The 20589-nt window shown below is 58.4% G+C and overlaps 3 protein-coding genes and 1 non-coding gene across 4 annotated transcripts in view; all 4 read right to left on the bottom strand.

Annotated features, from left to right (window-relative positions):
* Positions 1-6883: 6883 nt before the first annotated feature.
* On the bottom strand, positions 6884-15039 carry LOC142070061 (uncharacterized). The gene is made up of 3 exons (XM_075123036.1): positions 14776-15039; positions 9816-14339; positions 6884-6889 (listed from the first exon to the last, which is right to left on the bottom strand). The coding sequence occupies exons 2-3, from the start codon at positions 14316-14318 to the stop codon at positions 6884-6886; spliced, it is 4509 nt and encodes a 1502-aa protein (XP_074979137.1). The 5' UTR covers positions 14319-14339; positions 14776-15039.
* Positions 9011-9201, bottom strand: LOC125626238 (U2 spliceosomal RNA). Its single transcript, XR_007353709.2, has one exon. It is a non-coding gene; the product is annotated as a U2 spliceosomal RNA (small nuclear RNA).
* On the bottom strand, positions 14455-20258 carry LOC142070060 (uncharacterized). Its single transcript, XM_075123035.1, has 3 exons — positions 19995-20258; positions 15454-19558; positions 14455-14504 (listed from the first exon to the last, which is right to left on the bottom strand). The coding sequence occupies exons 2-3, from the start codon at positions 19535-19537 to the stop codon at positions 14455-14457; spliced, it is 4134 nt and encodes a 1377-aa protein (XP_074979136.1). The 5' UTR covers positions 19538-19558; positions 19995-20258.
* The window catches only part of LOC142070059 (uncharacterized), a 6762-nt gene continuing 5846 nt past the window's right edge, over positions 19674-20589 (bottom strand). Inside the window, exon 3 of the mRNA XM_075123034.1 lies at positions 19674-19723. Coding sequence (XP_074979135.1) covers positions 19674-19723 — 50 coding nt within the window. The remainder of the gene's footprint in view (positions 19724-20589) is intronic.

Below are 20589 nucleotides of genomic sequence, written 5' to 3'. Positions count from 1 at the left end.
ATTTGCCTGTTAAGGGTGCCTAAGGAGGGGGATTTCGTTTTCCCCAGGCTTCTCGGTGGCCAGCGTGTTTGTTCATTTCACGCAGAACCTCTAGATATTTCAACCAGGTCCTTGCTGCTACTGACAACACCTGGCAGAAGGGGTCCCTTAGTAACTGGTCTCTATGGAACGATCACAGGACTTCAAGGGAGTAGGTATGACTGTTTTCTATCATTTAATTAAAACTAGGGCTTTCGTTTGGGCCTCATTCTGTTCAATAGATTGAATAATTATATAGTTCATTTTCCTTCTGCCACCAAAGCTCTCATTAAAGCCACGGGGAGCCTGAAATGCAAAAGGATCACGGGCCTGAATGCCCTGCGACTTCAAAGGTAGTTTTACGCTGAGGGGCTCTCGTAAGCGAAAACTCAAAATTGCTGTCAAGTAGAGTTATTTGTCTGGTTTTCTGTTTCTAGACTATAGAAAATGATGACTATTTGCAGGACCAAATTGATGTAATTTATTTTTTAAATTGCTACTTTGGCTTTTTTACAGAAATAGCAGCAAACTGCTCTTCTATCAACTCTTGTGAAAGGTTCTAGTTTTGCTTGATCAGGTTAGTTCCGTTCAGTGGTGACTGTGCGGTTTTGTCCTGGTGTAACTCCAGTGTCCAATTTAATGCATTTGTCCAGTTGATTCTTTTCTGGAGTGTACATTGTCCCAGACTCTTAAACAAGACGTTTTCAATACTGAAATGCAGCCTGGAAATAAAGTCCAGACACACCTTGATGGTGGAGTTGCTTGAAATACCTGCTGGCTTGGAACCTTCGAGCTTGCAGGCGCTTGATAATACCAACTGAAGCGATGAACAGTGTGGAAGGGGAGAGCTCAGGACATGGTCCTTTCGGCCCAAACATCAGTGTCACTACTATCTTATTCCTTCCCAAGTACCTGCAGATTTAGGATCCCAGCTGTGGGCTCTGCACCATGGTGCACAGAGGCCCCGTTCCCTCCCTGCCTCGATGGCTATTGCCTGGCTGCATTAATTGTGTTCCAGTCGGGTGTGGAGCTCTGTGGGGCAGTGACCGCACTGGCCCCAGACAGGGCAGAGCCCAGATGGCGGTGCTGGCCCAAGAAAGAGAAAGCCTCCTGCACGGTGGAGAAAGAAGCCCGGATGTTCTGAGCCCCTTGGCCGAAGGCTGGACAGCGCAGGACACGCTGCTGCCTGGCAGCGGAGGGAGACTGGACTCTGGGTGAGAGAGAGCGAGGGGGAAAACGAACAGCGAATGGGGGCCTCTTCTCCTATGCAAGGATCTCTTATGTTGACCCTAGGGAGAGGTCTCGTCCCCCATCCCACAGGTGGATTCTCACCCACCCCGGTCCCACTATTCCTGGGCACTTGCAGATGACCTTGCTCAGAACCCTCTCGGACAGCCTCGGTGGGCCTGAAGCAGCCAGGCTTTCCCCTACAGCGGGATCCTCACCCCGCCCCAGTCCCTACACACGAGTACCTGTAGCGTCCCCACGCAGAGAGTCCCACCGCTTCCCCGCAGAGGGCGGGTGGGTCCTTAGTTTTCCCTAGAGAGAGGGTCACCCTGCACAGAGCCACCTGCTGCCCACCAGTGTCCCCTGTGCAGCCCCGAACCGGGGTCTCCCCAGCCCCTTGGCTGCCGCCGGCTGGCCACCTGGCGGGAGCAGCGCACGCGCAGTAGGTGCCGACAGACCCTTCACGGGCGCGGACCCGACCAAACCCGGCGGCCTCCCCGCCCCCTTTTCGAGCCGGAGGCAGGCTGAGCTCCTATTGGTCCGGGCGGCGGAGGGGCGGAGCATAACACGAGTCCTGAACCCGGCCACGCCTTTGGAACCGGGGGGGGGGAGCCGAGGGGGCTCCTGCTGGGCTTGCTACGCCCCGTGCGCCGCGAGGGGAGGGGTCAGACCGACTGATCCGCTGCCCCGAGCGGCTGAGCCCCGGGCTCCCCGCCCTCTGAACCCGCCCCCTCCCCCGCCAGCTGGCTGAGCCCCGGGCTCCCCGCCCTCTGAACCCACCCCCCTCCCCCGCCAGCTGGCTGAGCCCCGGGCTCCCCGCCCTCTGAACCCGCCCCCTCCCCCGCCAGCTGGCTGAGCCCCGGGCTTCCCTCCCTCTGAACCCACCCCCCTCCCCCGCCAGCTGGCTGAGCCCCGGGCTTCCCTCCCTCTGAACCCGCCCCCTCCCCCGCCAGCTGGCTGAGCCCCGGGCTCCCCGCCCTCCGAACCCCCCCCCCCCAGAGAAAGCAGCCGCCTCCCAGCTGTTGCTCCTACGTGGGGGGCGCAGCTCGGAGGCTCTGGCTGCTGGGGGGAGCATGTGGCCAAGCGGTGCCAGCAAACCCTGGCAGAAATCTGTGAGGGGGGGGCACCTGACCGTAAATCCCGTCCCGCCCCCACCCCCCCCCACCTCTCCTGGCATCGCTCGGGGAGGTGGATTAAGGGCAGCGGCGGGAGAGCCGCTCCGCCGAGGGGCCGGGCTGAAGGTGCAGAGATCGGGGAGGCTGGACCTGACTCCGGCGTGACTCGAGGGGCTCAGCATTCGCTCTGTTTTCCGTCCGACGTGAAGGCGAATACGGAAATAAACCCTGTTACCTGATCCCAGCTCCTGGGTTGTCTGCCATCCTGGGACTGCCCTAAGGAATCCAGGTAAACCGCAATCGGTCGAGGTACTTACCTGGCCCCCACCACTGCAGTCTCTGGGCACCTCCTGATTCTATCCCCGCCATGCTTGTGAAGGAGGGAAGTGGTGCTGTTCGTTGATCGGGGCCCTGGGAAATTAAATGACTAGCCCCGGGGCACCGAGGGAACTGGGCCCAGATTCTTAAAGGTATTTAGGCACTTAACTCCCATGGAAATCAGTGGGAGTTAAGCATCTAAACACTTTCGAGGTCGGATCTGGGCCTTTGTGGCTGAGTTAGGAATAGAACCAGTGACTTTCCAGGCTCAGTTCAGTACCCTACCTACCAGACCTTCCTTTTCTCCCGCTTAAAATGAAGCCGGCAGTTACGCTGCCCCCTCCCCACTTTTATATATGTGCATATTTTTTTCAGTCGCACATGGATCACGGGTATGATGTAAATCCGCTGTCTTCAGATCCACAGCCAAGACCTGTTGTGCCTAACTACAGGCATAAAATACCCAAGGACACAGGTCCCAGTTCCTCCTCCTGTTGGTGGTGTCCTGGAAATGAGCTGTGTGTCCCCGCTACCTCTACTTTATGGCTGTTGCGGCCTCCCAAGAGATGGTGGGGAAAGGGGAGGCGCCTGGGGCATTATTTAGGTTGGGTTTCTCCCTGTGGACGAGGTCCTTCAGCCTTTGGCAGCGGGGGAGTAGCGGCAGGAGCTCTGAAAGATGATGACCCGGGTGAGTGCCCACAGAGACGTGTGGAAAGGGGACCCTTCAGGCTGTAGCTGGTGGGGTGTGTCTATTGTTTGTTAAGCTCATGTGTGTCTGTCTCGTTTATGGCTAATTTTACCCCTTCCTTTGGGTGCTTTAGGTTTCCTTTTTCGGGGGAGGGGCGGGCAGAGAGAAGTGTGCCGAGAATAAATGGTTGGTGCCAACAGCGTGTTTCGCCTTGGCAAAAGTAAACCGGAGCAGGGCCAGGTGCACGCTACAGACTTACATCGGTATCACTGCCTTGCTCGGGGGCGTGACAAATCCGCCACCGCCCTGCCGCTAAAAGGCGCGCAGTGTAGCTGCGGTTTGTCTGCGGGAGAGAGCTCCCCCGCAGACAAAACCATTCCACCCCCCAGGAGCAGCAGCAGGTCCCCGCACACAGAGCGCTGCTCACACAGGCGCTTTTCGGAGTTAAACTTCTGTTTTTCGGGCGTGCGGGTGGGGTTTTTGTGGGGGTTTTTTAAGCCCCCAGAAAGACAATAACAGGGCTGTTGCTCTGAAAAGTGTAGACAAAGCCTCAGAGTTTCACTGCTTGCCAGGTAGAGGCGGAATCGCTTGTTTAGGGTAGTTAACACCTTTCAAGGGGCCCTTTTTTGAGGTGAAGTGGCCTGTTGACACTCCTGCGGTCACAGGAAAGAAAGTAAAGGGGCGGAGGGGAACGCGGTTGGGGGAGGCGGTTAGCGGTTTCCAGGTGGTTGTAAATAAACCCTCAAGCCGGTATCTTTATTCTGTCCGGGATTTTTAGTGTCTAGCAAAGTTATGAATTTCAACTCCCGGGCCCGTCTTTCTGAGAGTGTTTCCTTTGAGGACGAGGGCTGATAGATCACATACAAGAGCGATTGCTCTGTGAGAAGTGCTCACCCACAGACGACGTGGTGGTCTTGTCTTATCATTTTCCTGCTCGTTTGTGAGCATAGTGACTCTCTGGCTTCACCCACATAGTTGTTGTGGGGGCATTTGGGGCACTGGATGAGGTAAACCACATGCTGCGACTGGCGTGTGTAGGGCCCGTGGCTCTCGAAAGGCGTGTTGCGGAGTGTGTTGGTCGTTGTAAGCCGTGGAGATGTGTCTGCAGGTTTTGCGTCTGGTGCTGCCGTGAGCTGGTGTGTCCTGGTCTGTGGGGAGCTCGCTTCCGATGATGAGCTTGGAGAGAGACTAGGGGTTGTTTTGAAGGCCAGAAGTGGGGCTCAGGAAAGGTTTCTTTCAGGATGGGGTTCCTATGGGTTTTAGTTGTTTGATACCCCCTATGGGTTGCAGCGTAGGGTGTAGTAGGTGAGCACTAGGGGTGTGCGGTCGGCGGGGGTTTTATTTCTGTATTGAAGCACGTTTCCTTGGTGTCTCTGGGTGGCCCATTCCACGATGCGATGTCCTTCTCTGGTGGGGTGTCCCCCTTTGGCGAAGGCGGTTTTGAGCGTATTAAGGTGCCTGTCCCGGACTGTCTCCTCAGAGCGTATTCTGTGGGATCTGGGTGCCTGCCGGTGGACCACACATTGCTTGGTGATTTCTGGATCTGGGAAGATAGGTGTGGTGATCCGTGGGTTTCCTCTATGTCTCGAGGGGTTCCTATGTCTGTAGGGTTCCAAGCATTGGCAAACACTGTCCTCTGCGTGTCCTTGCTTGTCCAAAGGGGAGTGGGTGGGGTGACACCAGTGGGTTTTGGAGAATGCCAGGTGTGTGGGGCTCTTGGCACCTTGCAGGATCAAGGCCTTTGAGTGTATCTGTAAAATAAGGAGAGTGTTCTTGTTGGTCAGAGGGACGTTTTTGCAGGTTATAAAACGGAACGCTTCTGTGTAGACCTGAGTAATGGGGTTGTGGGGAGGGGGAGAAACTTAGCTGTGGGCAGCTGGTTCCACCGTTGCCCGTTCTGGGGCTTCTCCCACCTTTCTGTCCAACAGCTGGTACTGGCCACAGTCGGAGACGGGGATAGCGGAATTGCAGGCAACCCCTTTTTATTGTTTTTGTGTAAAGTCAAAGAGGCAGCTTGGAGGAAAGGGACCTGAGAGCCCTCTGTGGCTATTCAGCTGCAGAGAAGCCAGAGGACTGACTGGTTTCGCTTCTCAGATGATATTAGCAGGTAGCAAGGAATGTCTGAAAGCCACTCAACTGCCCGCAAAGCTCAGTAAAGGCTCTTCGAGTTGTTCTCTGAACCTAAGTGGGAGCGGGACCCACACGTTTGGGTTTCGGAGGGTTTGTTCTGTTTAGGGGACAAGGGAACTATTTTGTTCTTAGGTAAAAGATCAGTGACTGGTGGGTGCCGGTGCCCTGCATAACTATACAATAGGATCACCACAGCATTTGCCCCCCCTACCAGTGCAGAAGGTGTTACTCACCTAATTTTTCTAACCTGGAGAAGTCTGATCTCTAGTTTTATGGCCCCCTGCCCCTCTCAAAGGAGCGGGGGGCGGGGGGACGGGACAGACTGAGGTCTGTGGAGCAAAGGCTGCTTCTCAAGCTATGTCTGTGCTGGGCCTGACACAATGGATCTGTAACCTCAGCTGGGTTCCCAGGTGCTACTGTGCTATTAATATTAATAATAAAGACTCCAACCCCGTAACTCTGCTCGTCTACCTCTTTCCTGCCTTTAGTCTTTGTTGTAGATCTTGAATCCTTGGTGCCAAGGAGCTCCTTGTCCCCCACTGACTCTGGGAGGGGAAGATGCAGAAATCTAAAATTAACATCTGCGCTTAGAACAAAGCTGGTCTTTCAGACTCTGCAAGTGTGAGAATACTTCCCTTCTCAATAGTGCTTTTCACCCAGTCGTCTGGTATCAGTCCGGCTCCGCGAGATGGAACAGGATCTAGCTCCTGTCTTCGGTACTGAGTGGACCCCCATTACAATAGTATTTGAGCCCCTCGCAATCTGCAGGGCATGGCTGCTGTTCCCTCCGGACAGGTGGGGAACTGAGGCACAGGGAAGCTATGCGACTTACCGGAGGTAACAAAGGGAGTCTGTGGTGGAGCAGGGAATTGCGCCCAGATCTCCTAAATCACAGGCCGGCGCCCCACTTCAGCTCTGCCTCTTACAAAGAGGGACACCGCACCCTAAGCCAACACACAGCTCAACTTTTTTTTTTTTTCTCTTCTCTCCCCACTCCCCCCCCCCCCCCCGATCCCTTCCCCACTGGTAGTTTCCCCGAGGGGAGGTGCAGCGTTCCTGGAGGTACTGCAATAATACCAGGTCGACGTGTGGCGTGGATGGAGCAAGCTCCTATTCCGTCTCCCTGGCGGAGCAGAGCTCAGTACATCCAGAAAGGTGCATATATTTCACAACGGCAATTCTTCCAGTTGTTTGTTCCTATCTCCTGTGACTTTTTGTGGAGCGTGCATGAGAAGATCCCCGTAACAGAAAAGAGAAGTCCGGTTCAGTTTCCACTGCCTTAGCGGGTGACGCGCTGGAGAGCTGCTTGTCCCTGTTCCTCGCTCTGAATATAAATCGGTCTCTGAGGAGATTAGACCCCAAAGAGCTTCTGAGGGGCTGGTCCGCTCTAGCTCTGCGGAGAAGAGACCGAGACTGTTAAGACTCTGGGGGTTCCCCGTTTGATATTTAAGTATTGAAAAGGTGCCATTTATTGGGGAGGGGCTGTCATCTCAAAGGTTCCTTTGCCTTTCCCTCCCTTCCTTTCGCTGCCTCTCAGACTAGGTAAAGCTGCAAGAATGGATTCCTAGATTTTAAGGGCAGCAGGGACAACGGGATCATTTGATCTGGCCGCCTGTTTAACACAGGCCATAGACTTTTATCCATTTTCCCCTGTACGGAGCCAAATAACGTGCTGGACTATGTTGGCGTGCAGGCCTGATGGCGGGAGAGAGGGAGAATACAACACTGCCCTCAGCAGTTTCTTCCTCTAAGGGGGCACCAATGAACATGCCCAAGCTATCAACTCGGTCGCGTGGGAGCCCTGCAGATGTAGGTGCTTGTCTACCTGGGAACAGTTCCTGCCATGGCCAGAGCGGAATAGCTTTGGAAGCGGAGTAGTAATTTTGGGGACTAAAGTTGCTTTTATTTGGAACAGAGTGCCCGTGTCGGGGGGTGACACTGGAAGAGCTACAGCGCAGTGGTTACTCTGCTTCTAGGAGGCCAGTCAATGCCCCCGTGTAGACGAAAGGCGGCAGCCTTCGTGGGTCACAACAGCCAGCTCTGCTCACTCTCCAGAGCTCACTTCATTTTGGCAGTTCTCTCTCTCTCTCTCTCTCTTCTCTCCCCTTGGGGCTGGTTGTGATTTCACAGCTTGGTGGAAAAACAAAAAACTGCAAGGGAGGGGGAAACAACTCTCTCCCTGAGCCCCGGTCTACGCTTCCAATGGATGTTGGTGTAAAATGCATTCCCTGAGTGACACCTTCTATTGACCTAGCCCCATCTCCCCCCAACCCCTCCCCCCCCCCCCCCGGGTGTAGACTGGGTTCTCCTAGGGAGATAGCTTGGGCAATGGATTTCTCCCAGCCAGGGGCTCACACTCCCAGCGCTGCAGCTGGGCCACTGAAGCATTTAGTGGAGACGCTACCGAGGCGGACGGGAGAAGCTCTTTCAGGGGCATAGGTAGCGTCTCCACAAACCGTTGCCACAAACCAGCCTTTCACAGAAGAAACAACGAGGAGTCCTTGGGGCACCTTAGAGACGAAAACATTTATTTGGGCATCAGCTTTTGTGGGCTATAACTCACTTCATCAGATGCATGGAGTGAAAGGTACAGTAAGCGGGTATAAATATACAGCACATGAAAAGATGGGAGTTGCCTTACCAAGTTGGGGGGCGGGTCAGGGCTCAGGAGGCCACTTCCCAACAGTTGACAAGCAGGTGTGACTATCAACAGAGGGGAAATTACTTGTTGTAGTGACCCAGCCGCTCCCAGTCTCTATTCAGGCCCCGTTTGATGGTGTCAAGTTTGCAAATTAATTCCAGCGCCGCAGTTTCTCCTTGACTCCTCCCCGTTGTTTTTGCGGATACAGACTCGCGGGGCTACCCCTCTGAAACCTTTCACAGAAGAGTAACCCCGAGCACTTCACAGCTGTAAAGCATGTCACACACACTGCATAACGTACTCTCCTGGGAGAGGAGACAAACAGTTTAATCTTTGCTCTGCAGAGCACTGTGAAACGGGCAGCCACCTGAAGCGTCCCGTCCCAAGCCACACCCTAGGAACCAGAAGTTACACAGGAGTGTTTTGAACGTCTGTTACAGAGGATTGGGGCCCTTGCGTGCTGGGTGCAGTACCACACCTACTGCCTTCACTTGAGCTTACAAATCAAAACACATGGACCAGCTGTTGGGTGGGGAGAAGAATACAACCTGTCTATCCGCTCATCAGGCGGTTATTTTTTTTTTATACTATTGAAGGTCACGTGTCTATAAAGAAGTATCTGCCTGATAAACCCCGATTCCCGCCTCCTCCTGCTAAAAGCTCTCACGGCGCAGAGCAGAGTCCCGGCTTTTTAAATAATTCTCCAGTCACACAAAAAGCTCTGCTCGCCCGGCTCCCAGGATTACAACAGACCCTCAACGCAGCCGACCAACCCGCCGCTCCCCACGAGCAAACTAAAGAGTTGAATGCCTGGGGATCGGAAAAGAAAGGGAGCGATTGAATCTGTTTTTGAACCACGATAATCTCCCCGAGGGGAGGTGCACCGTTCCCGGAAGAACTGCAATACCGGGTCGATGCGCGGAGTGGACGGAGCAAGCTCCTCTTCCATCTCCCTGTTCCAAAAATCCATTTAATAAATAGTCCTCGGATAGAGGACGTATCAGATATTAAACTGATAAGAACAGATTTAATAATTTTATTTGAGATAATGTTGAAATAAGGAACGGTACAGAGTTCAAGCATAGGAGTTTCTGGTCGTCAGGGGATAAGGTACAGATTATCGAGGGGTGCAAAATGCGATTTAGGAGCTGGTGGAGCAAGGATCACATAATAATCTGCAAACTCCCCGACTGGGGGAAAAGTTTAACCGGTCAGAGTACAGACATCGAGATATGGGGTAAGTTATCCACACAACAGCTACGTTCGGTATGCTGGGTATAGTGAGTGAATACGGGGTGGGGATGGGTCTACCCTCATTTGGTAGGGTTTAATGTGCAGCGGGTTTACGGTTCCAGTTCATACGGTCCGATGGGGAAGGCCTCTCAGTCTCTTTCCCACAGTGTGTGCACAGTGTCGTACCGGCTCACTCCTCCTGGTACTGTCGGTGGCCGGTGATGTGCTCGATATAGATGTCCCTGGACCATCGGATGGTGTCCGAGACCATGAGGCGCCGCATGAGCCGTGCGTAGCGTCTACCGATCCCGCAGGTCCGCAGCACACGCTCGTTGCAGGGGTCCCAAGCGCCCAGGGCTCCGACAATCAGGGCGTCCAGCTGCACCTCGTAGCCCTTCGCTCTCAGGGTGTCGGCCAGAGGGGCGTATTTTTCCAGTTTCCGAGCTCGAGCTTCTCGGAAGGCCGGGGTCCTGTTCTCGAAGGGGACCGTAATGTCGACGAGGATGATCTTTTTCTGGGTTTCGTTGGTGACGACCACGTCGGGTCGTAGCGGGCTGTCGGTACCGGAGATGGCGCAGTTCACGGCGACCTCCCCCAGGCTAGGTGAGATGGCTTTCACCAGGCGGTTCTGGATGGCGTTGTGGCGCAGCTGCCAGGCTCTGGAGTGGGGCTTGCAGCTGCACAGGACGTGGGGCAGGGTCTCGTTGGAGTAGCCGCACTTCCTGCAACGCTTGTCTCGGTTCCCGTGGCGGACGGCTCCGTTGAGCGGGACGCAGTTGAGCCGGGCGCGGTGGATGAACCGCCAGTCGGCGAAGCGGGTGAAGCCGCCCCCGGCGAGGAAGTGGTTGCTGGCGTCCCACTTGCTGGTCAGTTCGAAGGCTTTTCCCTGGTCCGGCTTGCGCTTCAGGGCTTCTACGTACAGCGAGTGGGTGGCTGCCTTCAGGATCTTTTCCAGCAGGCCCCTGGCGCTCGGGGTGACGATGGTGTTGCCCTCGGACCCGATCTGTGGCACCAGGACACCCAGCTCCTGGCGCTCCTCATACCACTCCCAGCGGCAGCCGATGCGTTTCCCCAGGCGGCGCGTGGCGTTGCGGGCGCGGGACCACAGCGAAGCGATGTCGCCCCCATCTCGGCCGAATTCGCCGTCCAGGGAACCGCTCAGGAAGCTGGCGGTGTCTTGGCTGGACGGGGCTCTACCGATCCGCTTTTGCGTTACGTCGTGGAGGGCTTTCGCTGCGATGCTCTTTACCGTGGCGTCGGGGCACGTCAGCAGGCGGAAGGCGTGGGTGATCACTGCGATGTCACCCAGGTCACCCATGCGGGGGACATTGGCACCGCCATGCCTGTGGGTGATATAGACCAGCTCGTTGCTGGCTCTCTGGGGAAGGAATAACCACTTCTTCACCAGCTGCCGGATGACCTTGTCCGCCTTGTTGAGGGGTACCTTTGCCACGGCGGAGCCCCTCAGGACGAACGAGATGCGGGGGATCAGGAAGGTGTTCAGGGCGTTTATCTTTTGCCACGGTGCTAGTAGGGAGGTGTCGATCTTGGCGGTATCCTGTAGGATCTCTTGGATGGTGTCCTCGGGCGTCTGGCGGACACGGAAACCCGTCGGTGTGCCGAGGTGTCGGTAGGCCTGCCCCTCTGCCAGGGGGATGACGGGCTCGCCCTGAATCTGGAATTCCGTCCCCTGTACGGAGTCCCTTTTGCTGCCATCTATGTGGAGGGATGCGCATTTCTTCGCATTGAAGCGGAGCCCCATCCAATCGGCAACTCGACTGGTGGCATCTAGCATACGCTGGAGGTTCTCTGGGTCGTCTGCGGTCAGGACCAGGTCATCCGCGTAAGCCAGGACACTCACCCTCTCGCCGTGGAGGTTGAAGCCGCCCGCGCCCTTGGAGATCGCTCGCAGTAGCGGCTCCATGGCGAGGTTAAAGATGATGGGGCTGAGGGGGCAGCCCTGCTTGACTCCGCACCGGATCGGGATCTCGGCTGTCTCTCCTTCGACCGAGCGAATGGTGGTGCTGCATCCCTCGTACATCTCTCGGATCGCCCGGCGGAAGTTCTCTGGCATCCCAAACTCCTGGAGCGTGGCAAAGATGTGGTGGTGGGGCATGGACCCAAAGGCGTTGGCCAGGTCCAGCCATGCTATCGTACCCTGCCTCCGTGCCCTTCTGGTCGTATCGATGATGGTTTGGAGGACAAAGTTATGTTCGTAGCAGCCCTCGCAGGACATGAAGCCTTTCTGGGTGGAGCTGATGGCCCCCCCACGCACTGACCACTCCGTGATCCTGGACGCCAGGCAGCTGGCATAGAGCTTGTACATCGTGGAGCAGAGGGAGATGGGCCTCCAATTGCTGGGGTCATCGCGCTCACCCTTTTTGTACACCAGAACCGTCATGGCCTTTTTCCAGGAGCTGGGAGTCCGGCAGAAACGCTTGCACTGGTTGAAGAGCGTGGCGAGGACCAGGCAGCCGGGATCTCGCTTTTTCAGGAGACTGTAGCGGATGCCATCTTTCCCGGGAGCTGTGTTTTTTGTTTTTGAGAGCCTGGCCAACACTTCCTTGGGCGTGAAGTCAGCTTCCAGGGCGCCCGCTTCGTCGACACGGGGCAGGGGGCGGAGGCACTCGGGGCGCAGCGCACCATCCTGGGCTGTGTGGTCGAATACATCCTTGAAGTAGCTGTAGAGGCGTTCGGGTGGGATCGTGCAGTAGGGCGAGGGCCCGTCGAGGATCTCTCTCATGGCTTTGGGGCGGTTTGCCCGGTACAGCTTCTGGATCCTTGAAGCCGCTGCTGGATCGTAGCGGCAGTTGGCGCCTCTCCTTCTGGTTCCCCTGGCGGTGGTGTTGGGGTTTGGGGCAGGCGGTCTGTGGGCAGGCGGGGCGCTCTCCTGGGTGGGACGTCTCCTGGGAGCGGTTTCTGCAGACAGTTCTTGGGTGAGTCTGTTTACGAGGAGGTCAAAGTCGTCGAAGGAAGCTGTCGCTCTTAGCTCCGCGGTCCAGGCAGTCTGCCACGGAGTGGCAGCCCTCTCCACCGGCTGCTGGCCCTCATGGTCCTCGACCTTGTCTGAAGCAGACTCGTCACCCTCACAGTCGACCAGCCGTCCATCCCGCGAGCCATCGTTCCCTTCGGCTGGGGGCTGGGGCGGAATCTCTGGCGGGATGCTGGCGCTACTAGTGGTCGGAGGGACGCGGTCCGGCTCGGGGATTGCCGGGACGTTGCTGGTCCTCCTAGGGGTGGCTGGTGCTTGGGCGGCTGCTGCTGGAACGTGAGATCCGCTGCTGTCAGCGTCCCGCCGGATGGACTCGGGGGTCGTGCTGGGCTGCCTGGTGAGGAGGGCCCGGTGGTTTTCTGTGGCTGCGGGGTTGGTTTCTCCAGTAGTGCGTGGAGCTTGCTGAGCGGCCTGTGGCTGGGCACTGGCTCCCTCGGCTGCTGGAGTTTGCAGGGCAGACTGAGGCGCGGCTCGGGCTCCTCCGGCTGTTGGGGTTCGCAGGGCGGCCTGAGGCGTGGCTCTGGCTCCTCCGGCGACAGGAACTCGAGTCACTATGCGCGAGGGGGCACTGATCCGTCTGGGGACGGGAACGTGCTGGGCCGGGGGCGAGGTAGTGCTGAGCCGTCTCAGTATGGAGATTTGCCTGGCGACGTGGGAAGGTGAGACGGGCCTCCTGCTGCCGAGGACCTGGGTGGCATTTCCCGCAGCAGCAGGCACCTTCTCGATCGCAGCACCCTGTTGCGCTGGTCTGGCGACGGGGGCGGCCTTCTTGACGGCAGCTTGCACCATCGCTGTTCTTTGTTGCGGCTCAGGAGTGGTGGGGCGGCGCACAGCGGCAGGGCTGGGAGCCGGGGCGGGAGGCCGTGCGGTTCCTTTGGAGCGCTTCCTGCAGGTGACTTGGTGCGCCTTGCATTGTTTCTGTGTCTCGAAGGGCAGGCTGCAGAGGGCACAGCTGAAGGCGACCCGCTTGTTGTGGCATCGCTTTAGGTGCCTGGTGACTCCACCCAGGAGGTGGAAACTTCGGGGAGGGAAGCAGATGGGGCAGATGAGCGCGTCCGCCGCGAGGGGGTACTGCAGGTAGACGGTGTCCTCATTACCTTGCAGCGGGGGGGTGCCGGTGGCACCAGCAGTATCGCTGGCTGGTTCATCCCGGCGCGGGCGAGTGGGGTCGAGAGGTCCGGCTGGGGGGGCATCTGGCAGGGGCCTGCTGACTCTTTGGGTAGTTTCGGAGGCTGGGCAGGCATCTGGTAAGATGCTGGTGACCCTCTGGGTGGTCTCTGGAGAGGTGCTGGACCCATCAGCGGAGATTCCTCTCTTGCTGGTGTGTAGAGGAGTGGGGCCACCCTCCACGACCTGGGCAGCTGCGGGGGTGGGAGGTGGTTGCCTGGGAGCCTCTTGCAGTGGCGGGGTGGGGGGGCTCTCCGGTGGCGGCTGGTGTTGCTGGAGAGCGGGGGGGCTCTTGGTTAGCAGCTGCTGTAAGGCGGGGGGGCTTGCCCTCGGAGCCTCTTGCAGTGGCGGGGTGGGGGGGCTCTTCAGTGGCAGCTGGTGTTGCTGGAGAGCGGGGGGGCTCTTGGTCAGCAGCTGCTGTAAGGCGGGGGGGCTTGCCCTCGGGGGTTGGCGCTGCTGGGGGGCGGCGGGGATGTTCCTTCTGGCAGTGATGTCTCGACAGGCTGGCCTCTGGGTGCGGGATCTGTCTGGAACAGCATCTCGGAGGGGGTCCTTCGGGCAGTCGCCGGTCTTCCTTTTCGTGCTGCTGGTCTGTAGTGTCCTGGAGGCACCGAGGGTTTTCTTTGTAGTCGCTGCTTGAGGGGCCTTCTGTGGAGCAGCAGCAGCGGCACACACAGCAGCTGACGATGTCTCGGTAGCAGGAGAAGGATTTTCTTCGAAAGCAGCAGCGCTAGCGTATACCTCCAGAGCAGCATCGATTTTCTCAAGGAGGGCAGCTGGGGAATCCATCTACAGCACATGTGTTGCGATCTGTTTATAACAAAATAAAGGACATTAAACTGATAAGAACAGATTTAATAATTTTATTTGAGATAATGTTGAAATAAGGAACGGTACAGAGTTCAAGCATAGGAGTTTCTGGTCGTCAGGGGATAAGGTACAGATTATCGAGGGGTGCAAAATGCGATTTAGGAGCTGGTGGAGCAAGGATCACATAATAATCTGCAAACTCCCCGACTGGGGGAAAAGTTTAACCGGTCAGAGTACAGACATCGAGATATGGGGTAAGTTATCCACACAACAGCTACGTTCGGTATGCTGGGTATAGTGAGTGAATACGGGGTGGGGATGGGTCTACCCTCATTTGGTAGGGTTTAATGTGCAGCGGGTTTACGGTTCCAGTTCATACGGTCCGATGGGGAAGGCCTCTCAGTCTCTTTCCCACAGTGTGTGCACAGTGTCGTACCGGCTCACTCCTCCTGGTACTGTCGGTGGCCGGTGATGTGCTCGATATAGATGTCCCTGGACCATCGGATGGTGTCCGAGACCATGAGGCGCCGCATGAGCCGTGCGTAGCGTCTACCGATCCCGCAGGTCCGCAGCACACGCTCGTTGCAGGGGTCCCAAGCGCCCAGGGCTCCGACAATCAGGGCGTCCAGCTGCACCTCGTAGCCCTTCGCTCTCAGGGTGTCGGCCAGAGGGGCGTATTTTTCCAGTTTCCGAGCTCGAGCTTCTCGGAAGGCCGGGGTCCTGTTCTCGAAGGGGACCGTAATGTCGACGAGGATGATCTTTTTCTGGGTTTCGTTGGTGACGACCACGTCGGGTCGTAGCGGGCTGTCGGTACCGGAGATGGCGCAGTTCACGGCGACCTCCCCCAGGCTAGGTGAGATGGCTTTCACCAGGCGGTTCTGGATGGCGTTGTGGCGCAGCTGCCAGGCTCTGGAGTGGGGCTTGCAGCTGCACAGGACGTGGGGCAGGGTCTCGTTGGAGTAGCCGCACTTCCTGCAACGCTTGTCTCGGTTCCCGTGGCGGACGGCTCCGTTGAGCGGGACGCAGTTGAGCCGGGCGCGGTGGATGAACCGCCAGTCGGCGAAGCGGGTGAAGCCGCCCCCGGCGAGGAAGTGGTTGCTGGCGTCCCACTTGCTGGTCAGTTCGAAGGCTTTTCCCTGGTCCGGCTTGCGCTTCAGGGCTTCTACGTACAGCGAGTGGGTGGCTGCCTTCAGGATCTTTTCCAGCAGGCCCCTGGCGCTCGGGGTGACGATGGTGTTGCCCTCGGACCCGATCTGTGGCACCAGGACACCCAGCTCCTGGCGCTCCTCATACCACTCCCAGCGGCAGCCGATGCGTTTCCCCAGGCGGCGCGTGGCGTTGCGGGCGCGGGACCACAGCGAAGCGATGTCGCCCCCATCTCGGCCGAATTCGCCGTCCAGGGAACCGCTCAGGAAGCTGGCGGTGTCTTGGCTGGACGGGGCTCTACCGATCCGCTTTTGCGTTACGTCGTGGAGGGCTTTCGCTGCGATGCTCTTTACCGTGGCGTCGGGGCACGTCAGCAGGCGGAAGGCGTGGGTGATCACTGCGATGTCACCCAGGTCACCCATGCGGGGGACATTGGCACCGCCATGCCTGTGGGTGATATAGACCAGCTCGTTGCTGGCTCTCTGGGGAAGGAATAACCACTTCTTCACCAGCTGCCGGATGACCTTGTCCGCCTTGTTGAGGGGTACCTTTGCCACGGCGGAGCCCCTCAGGACGAACGAGATGCGGGGGATCAGGAAGGTGTTCAGGGCGTTTATCTTTTGCCACGGTGCTAGTAGGGAGGTGTCGATCTTGGCGGTATCCTGTAGGATCTCTTGGATGGTGTCCTCGGGCGTCTGGCGGACACGGAAACCCGTCGGTGTGCCGAGGTGTCGGTAGGCCTGCCCCTCTGCCAGGGGGATGACGGGCTCGCCCTGAATCTGGAATTCCGTCCCCTGTACGGAGTCCCTTTTGCTGCCATCTATGTGGAGGGATGCGCATTTCTTCGCATTGAAGCGGAGCCCCATCCAATCGGCAACTCGACTGGTGGCATCTAGCATACGCTGGAGGTTCTCTGGGTCGTCTGCGGTCAGGACCAGGTCATCCGCGTAAGCCAGGACACTCACCCTCTCGCCGTGGAGGTTGAAGCCGCCCGCGCCCTTGGAGATCGCTCGCAGTAGCGGCTCCATGGCGAGGTTAAAGATGATGGGGCTGAGGGGGCAGCCCTGCTTGACTCCGCACCGGATCGGGATCTCGGCTGTCTCTCCTTCGACCGAGCGAATGGTGGTGCTGCATCCCTCGTACATCTCTCGGATCGCCCGGCGGAAGTTCTCTGGCATCCCAAACTCCTGGAGCGTGGCAAAGATGTGGTGGTGGGGCATGGACCCAAAGGCGTTGGCCAGGTCCAGCCATGCTATCGTACCCTGCCTCCGTGCCCTTCTGGTCGTATCGATGATGGTTTGGAGGACAAAGTTATGTTCGTAGCAGCCCTCGCAGGACATGAAGCCTTTCTGGGTGGAGCTGATGGCCCCCCCACGCACTGACCACTCCGTGATCCTGGACGCCAGGCAGCTGGCATAGAGCTTGTACATCGTGGAGCAGAGGGAGATGGGCCTCCAATTGCTGGGGTCATCGCGCTCACCCTTTTTGTACACCAGAACCGTCATGGCCTTTTTCCAGGAGCTGGGAGTCCGGCAGAAACGCTTGCACTGGTTGAAGAGCGTGGCGAGGACCAGGCAGCCGGGATCTCGCTTTTTCAGGAGACTGTAGCGGATGCCATCTTTCCCGGGAGCTGTGTTTTTTGTTTTTGAGAGCCTGGCCAACACTTCCTTGGGCGTGAAGTCAGCTTCCAGGGCGCCCGCTTCGTCGACACGGGGCAGGGGGCGGAGGCACTCGGGGCGCAGCGCACCATCCTGGGCTGTGTGGTCGAATACATCCTTGAAGTAGCTGTAGAGGCGTTCGGGTGGGATCGTGCAGTAGGGCGAGGGCCCGTCGAGGATCTCTCTCATGGCTTTGGGGCGGTTTGCCCGGTACAGCTTCTGGATCCTTGAAGCCGCTGCTGGATCGTAGCGGCAGTTGGCGCCTCTCCTTCTGGTTCCCCTGGCGGTGGTGTTGGGGTTTGGGGCAGGCGGTCTGTGGGCAGGCGGGGCGCTCTCCTGGGTGGGACGTCTCCTGGGAGCGGTTTCTGCAGACAGTTCTTGGGTGAGTCTGTTTACGAGGAGGTCAAAGTCGTCGAAGGAAGCTGTCGCTCTTAGCTCCGCGGTCCAGGCAGTCTGCCACGGAGTGGCAGCCCTCTCCACCGGCTGCTGGCCCTCATGGTCCTCGACCTTGTCTGAAGCAGACTCGTCACCCTCACAGTCGACCAGCCGTCCATCCCGCGAGCCATCGTTCCCTTCGGCTGGGGGCTGGGGCGGAATCTCTGGCGGGATGCTGGCGCTACTAGTGGTCGGAGGGACGCGGTCCGGCTCGGGGATTGCCGGGACGTTGCTGGTCCTCCTAGGGGTGGCTGGTGCTTGGGCGGCTGCTGCTGGAACGTGAGATCCGCTGCTGTCAGCGTCCCGCCGGATGGACTCGGGGGTCGTGCTGGGCTGCCTGGTGAGGAGGGCCCGGTGGTTTTCTGTGGCTGCGGGGTTGGTTTCTCCAGTAGTGCGTGGAGCTTGCTGAGCGGCCTGTGGCTGGGCACTGGCTCCCTCGGCTGCTGGAGTTTGCAGGGCAGACTGAGGCGCGGCTCGGGCTCCTCCGGCTGTTGGGGTTCGCAGGGCGGCCTGAGGCGTGGCTCTGGCTCCTCCGGCGACAGGAACTCGAGTCACTATGCGCGAGGGGGCACTGATCCGTCTGGGGACGGGAACGTGCTGGGCCGGGGGCGAGGTAGTGCTGAGCCGTCTCAGTATGGAGATTTGCCTGGCGACGTGGGAAGGTGAGACGGGCCTCCTGCTGCCGAGGACCTGGGTGGCATTTCCCGCAGCAGCAGGCACCTTCTCGATCGCAGCACCCTGTTGCGCTGGTCTGGCGACGGGGGCGGCCTTCTTGACGGCAGCTTGCACCATCGCTGTTCTTTGTTGCGGCTCAGGAGTGGTGGGGCGGCGCACAGCGGCAGGGCTGGGAGCCGGGGCGGGAGGCCGTGCGGTTCCTTTGGAGCGCTTCCTGCAGGTGACTTGGTGCGCCTTGCATTGTTTCTGTGTCTCGAAGGGCAGGCTGCAGAGGGCACAGCTGAAGGCGACCCGCTTGTTGTGGCATCGCTTTAGGTGCCTGGTGACTCCACCCAGGAGGTGGAAACTTCGGGGAGGGAAGCAGATGGGGCAGATGAGCGCGTCCGCCGCGAGGGGGTACTGCAGGTAGACGGTGTCCTCATTACCTTGCAGCGGGGGGGTGCCGGTGGCACCAGCAGTATCGCTGGCTGGTTCATCCCGGCGCGGGCGAGTGGGGTCGAGAGGTCCGGCTGGGGGGGCATCTGGCAGGGGCCTGCTGACTCTTTGGGTAGTTTCGGAGGCTGGGCAGGCATCTGGTAAGATGCTGGTGACCCTCTGGGTGGTCTCTGGAGAGGTGCTGGACCCATCAGCGGAGATTCCTCTCTTGCTGGTGTGTAGAGGAGTGGGGCCACCCTCCACGACCTGGGCAGCTGCGGGGGTGGGAGGTGGTTGCCTGGGAGCCTCTTGCAGTGGCGGGGTGGGGGGGCTCTCCGGTGGCGGCTGGTGTTGCTGGAGAGCGGGGGGGCTCTTGGTTAGCAGCTGCTGTAAGGCGGGGGGGCTTGCCCTCGGAGCCTCTTGCAGTGGCGGGGTGGGGGGGCTCTTCAGTGGCAGCTGGTGTTGCTGGAGAGCGGGGGGGCTCTTGGTCAGCAGCTGCTGTAAGGCGGGGGGGCTTGCCCTCGGGGGTTGGCGCTGCTGGGGGGCGGCGGGGATGTTCCTTCTGGCAGTGATGTCTCGACAGGCTGGCCTCTGGGTGCGGGATCTGTCTGGAACAGCATCTCGGAGGGGGTCCTTCGGGCAGTCGCCGGTCTTCCTTTTCGTGCTGCTGGTCTGTAGTGTCCTGGAGGCACCGAGGGTTTTCTTTGTAGTCGCTGCTTGAGGGGCCTTCTGTGGAGCAGCAGCAGCGGCACACACAGCAGCTGACGATGTCTCGGTAGCAGGAGAAGGATTTTCTTCGAAAGCAGCAGCGCTAGCGTATACCTCCAGAGCAGCATCGATTTTCTCAAGGAGGGCAGCTGGGGAATCCATCTACAGCACATGTGTTGCGATCTGTTTATAACAAAATAAAGGACATTAAACTGATAAGAACAGATTTAATAATTTTATTTGAGATAATGTTGAAATAAGGAACGGTACAGAGTTCAAGCATAGGAGTTTCTGGTCGTCAGGGGATAAGGTACAGATTATCGAGGGGTGCAAAATGCGATTTAGGAGCTGGTGGAGCAAGGATCACATAATAATCTGCAAACTCCCCGACTGGGGGAAAAGTTTAACCGGTCAGAGTACAGACATCGAGATATGGGGTAAGTTATCCACACAACAGCTACGTTCGGTATGCTGGGTATAGTGAGTGAATACGGGGTGGGGATGGGTCTACCCTCATTTGGTAGGGTTTAATGTGCAGCGGGTTTACGGTTCCAGTTCATACGGTCCGATGGGGAAGGCCTCTCAGTCTCTTTCCCACAGTGTGTGCACAGTGTCGTACCGGCTCACTCCTCCTGGTACTGTCGGTGGCCGGTGATGTGCTCGATATAGATGTCCCTGGACCATCGGATGGTGTCCGAGACCATGAGGCGCCGCATGAGCCGTGCGTAGCGTCTACCGATCCCGCAGGTCCGCAGCACACGCTCGTTGCAGGGGTCCCAAGCGCCCAGGGCTCCGACAATCAGGGCGTCCAGCTGCACCTCGTAGCCCTTCGCTCTCAGGGTGTCGGCCAGAGGGGCGTATTTTTCCAGTTTCCGAGCTCGAGCTTCTCGGAAGGCCGGGGTCCTGTTCTCGAAGGGGACCGTAATGTCGACGAGGATGATCTTTTTCTGGGTTTCGTTGGTGACGACCACGTCGGGTCGTAGCGGGCTGTCGGTACCGGAGATGGCGCAGTTCACGGCGACCTCCCCCAGGCTAGGTGAGATGGCTTTCACCAGGCGGTTCTGGATGGCGTTGTGGCGCAGCTGCCAGGCTCTGGAGTGGGGCTTGCAGCTGCACAGGACGTGGGGCAGGGTCTCGTTGGAGTAGCCGCACTTCCTGCAACGCTTGTCTCGGTTCCCGTGGCGGACGGCTCCGTTGAGCGGGACGCAGTTGAG

The sequence above is a fragment of the Caretta caretta genome, chromosome 24 (assembly GCF_965140235.1).
Source record: "Caretta caretta isolate rCarCar2 chromosome 24, rCarCar1.hap1, whole genome shotgun sequence".
Classification (NCBI taxonomy): Eukaryota; Metazoa; Chordata; order Testudines; family Cheloniidae; genus Caretta; species Caretta caretta.
The sequence above is the reverse complement of the archived record's forward strand: the minus strand, read 5'-3'. Positions and strand labels throughout refer to the sequence as shown.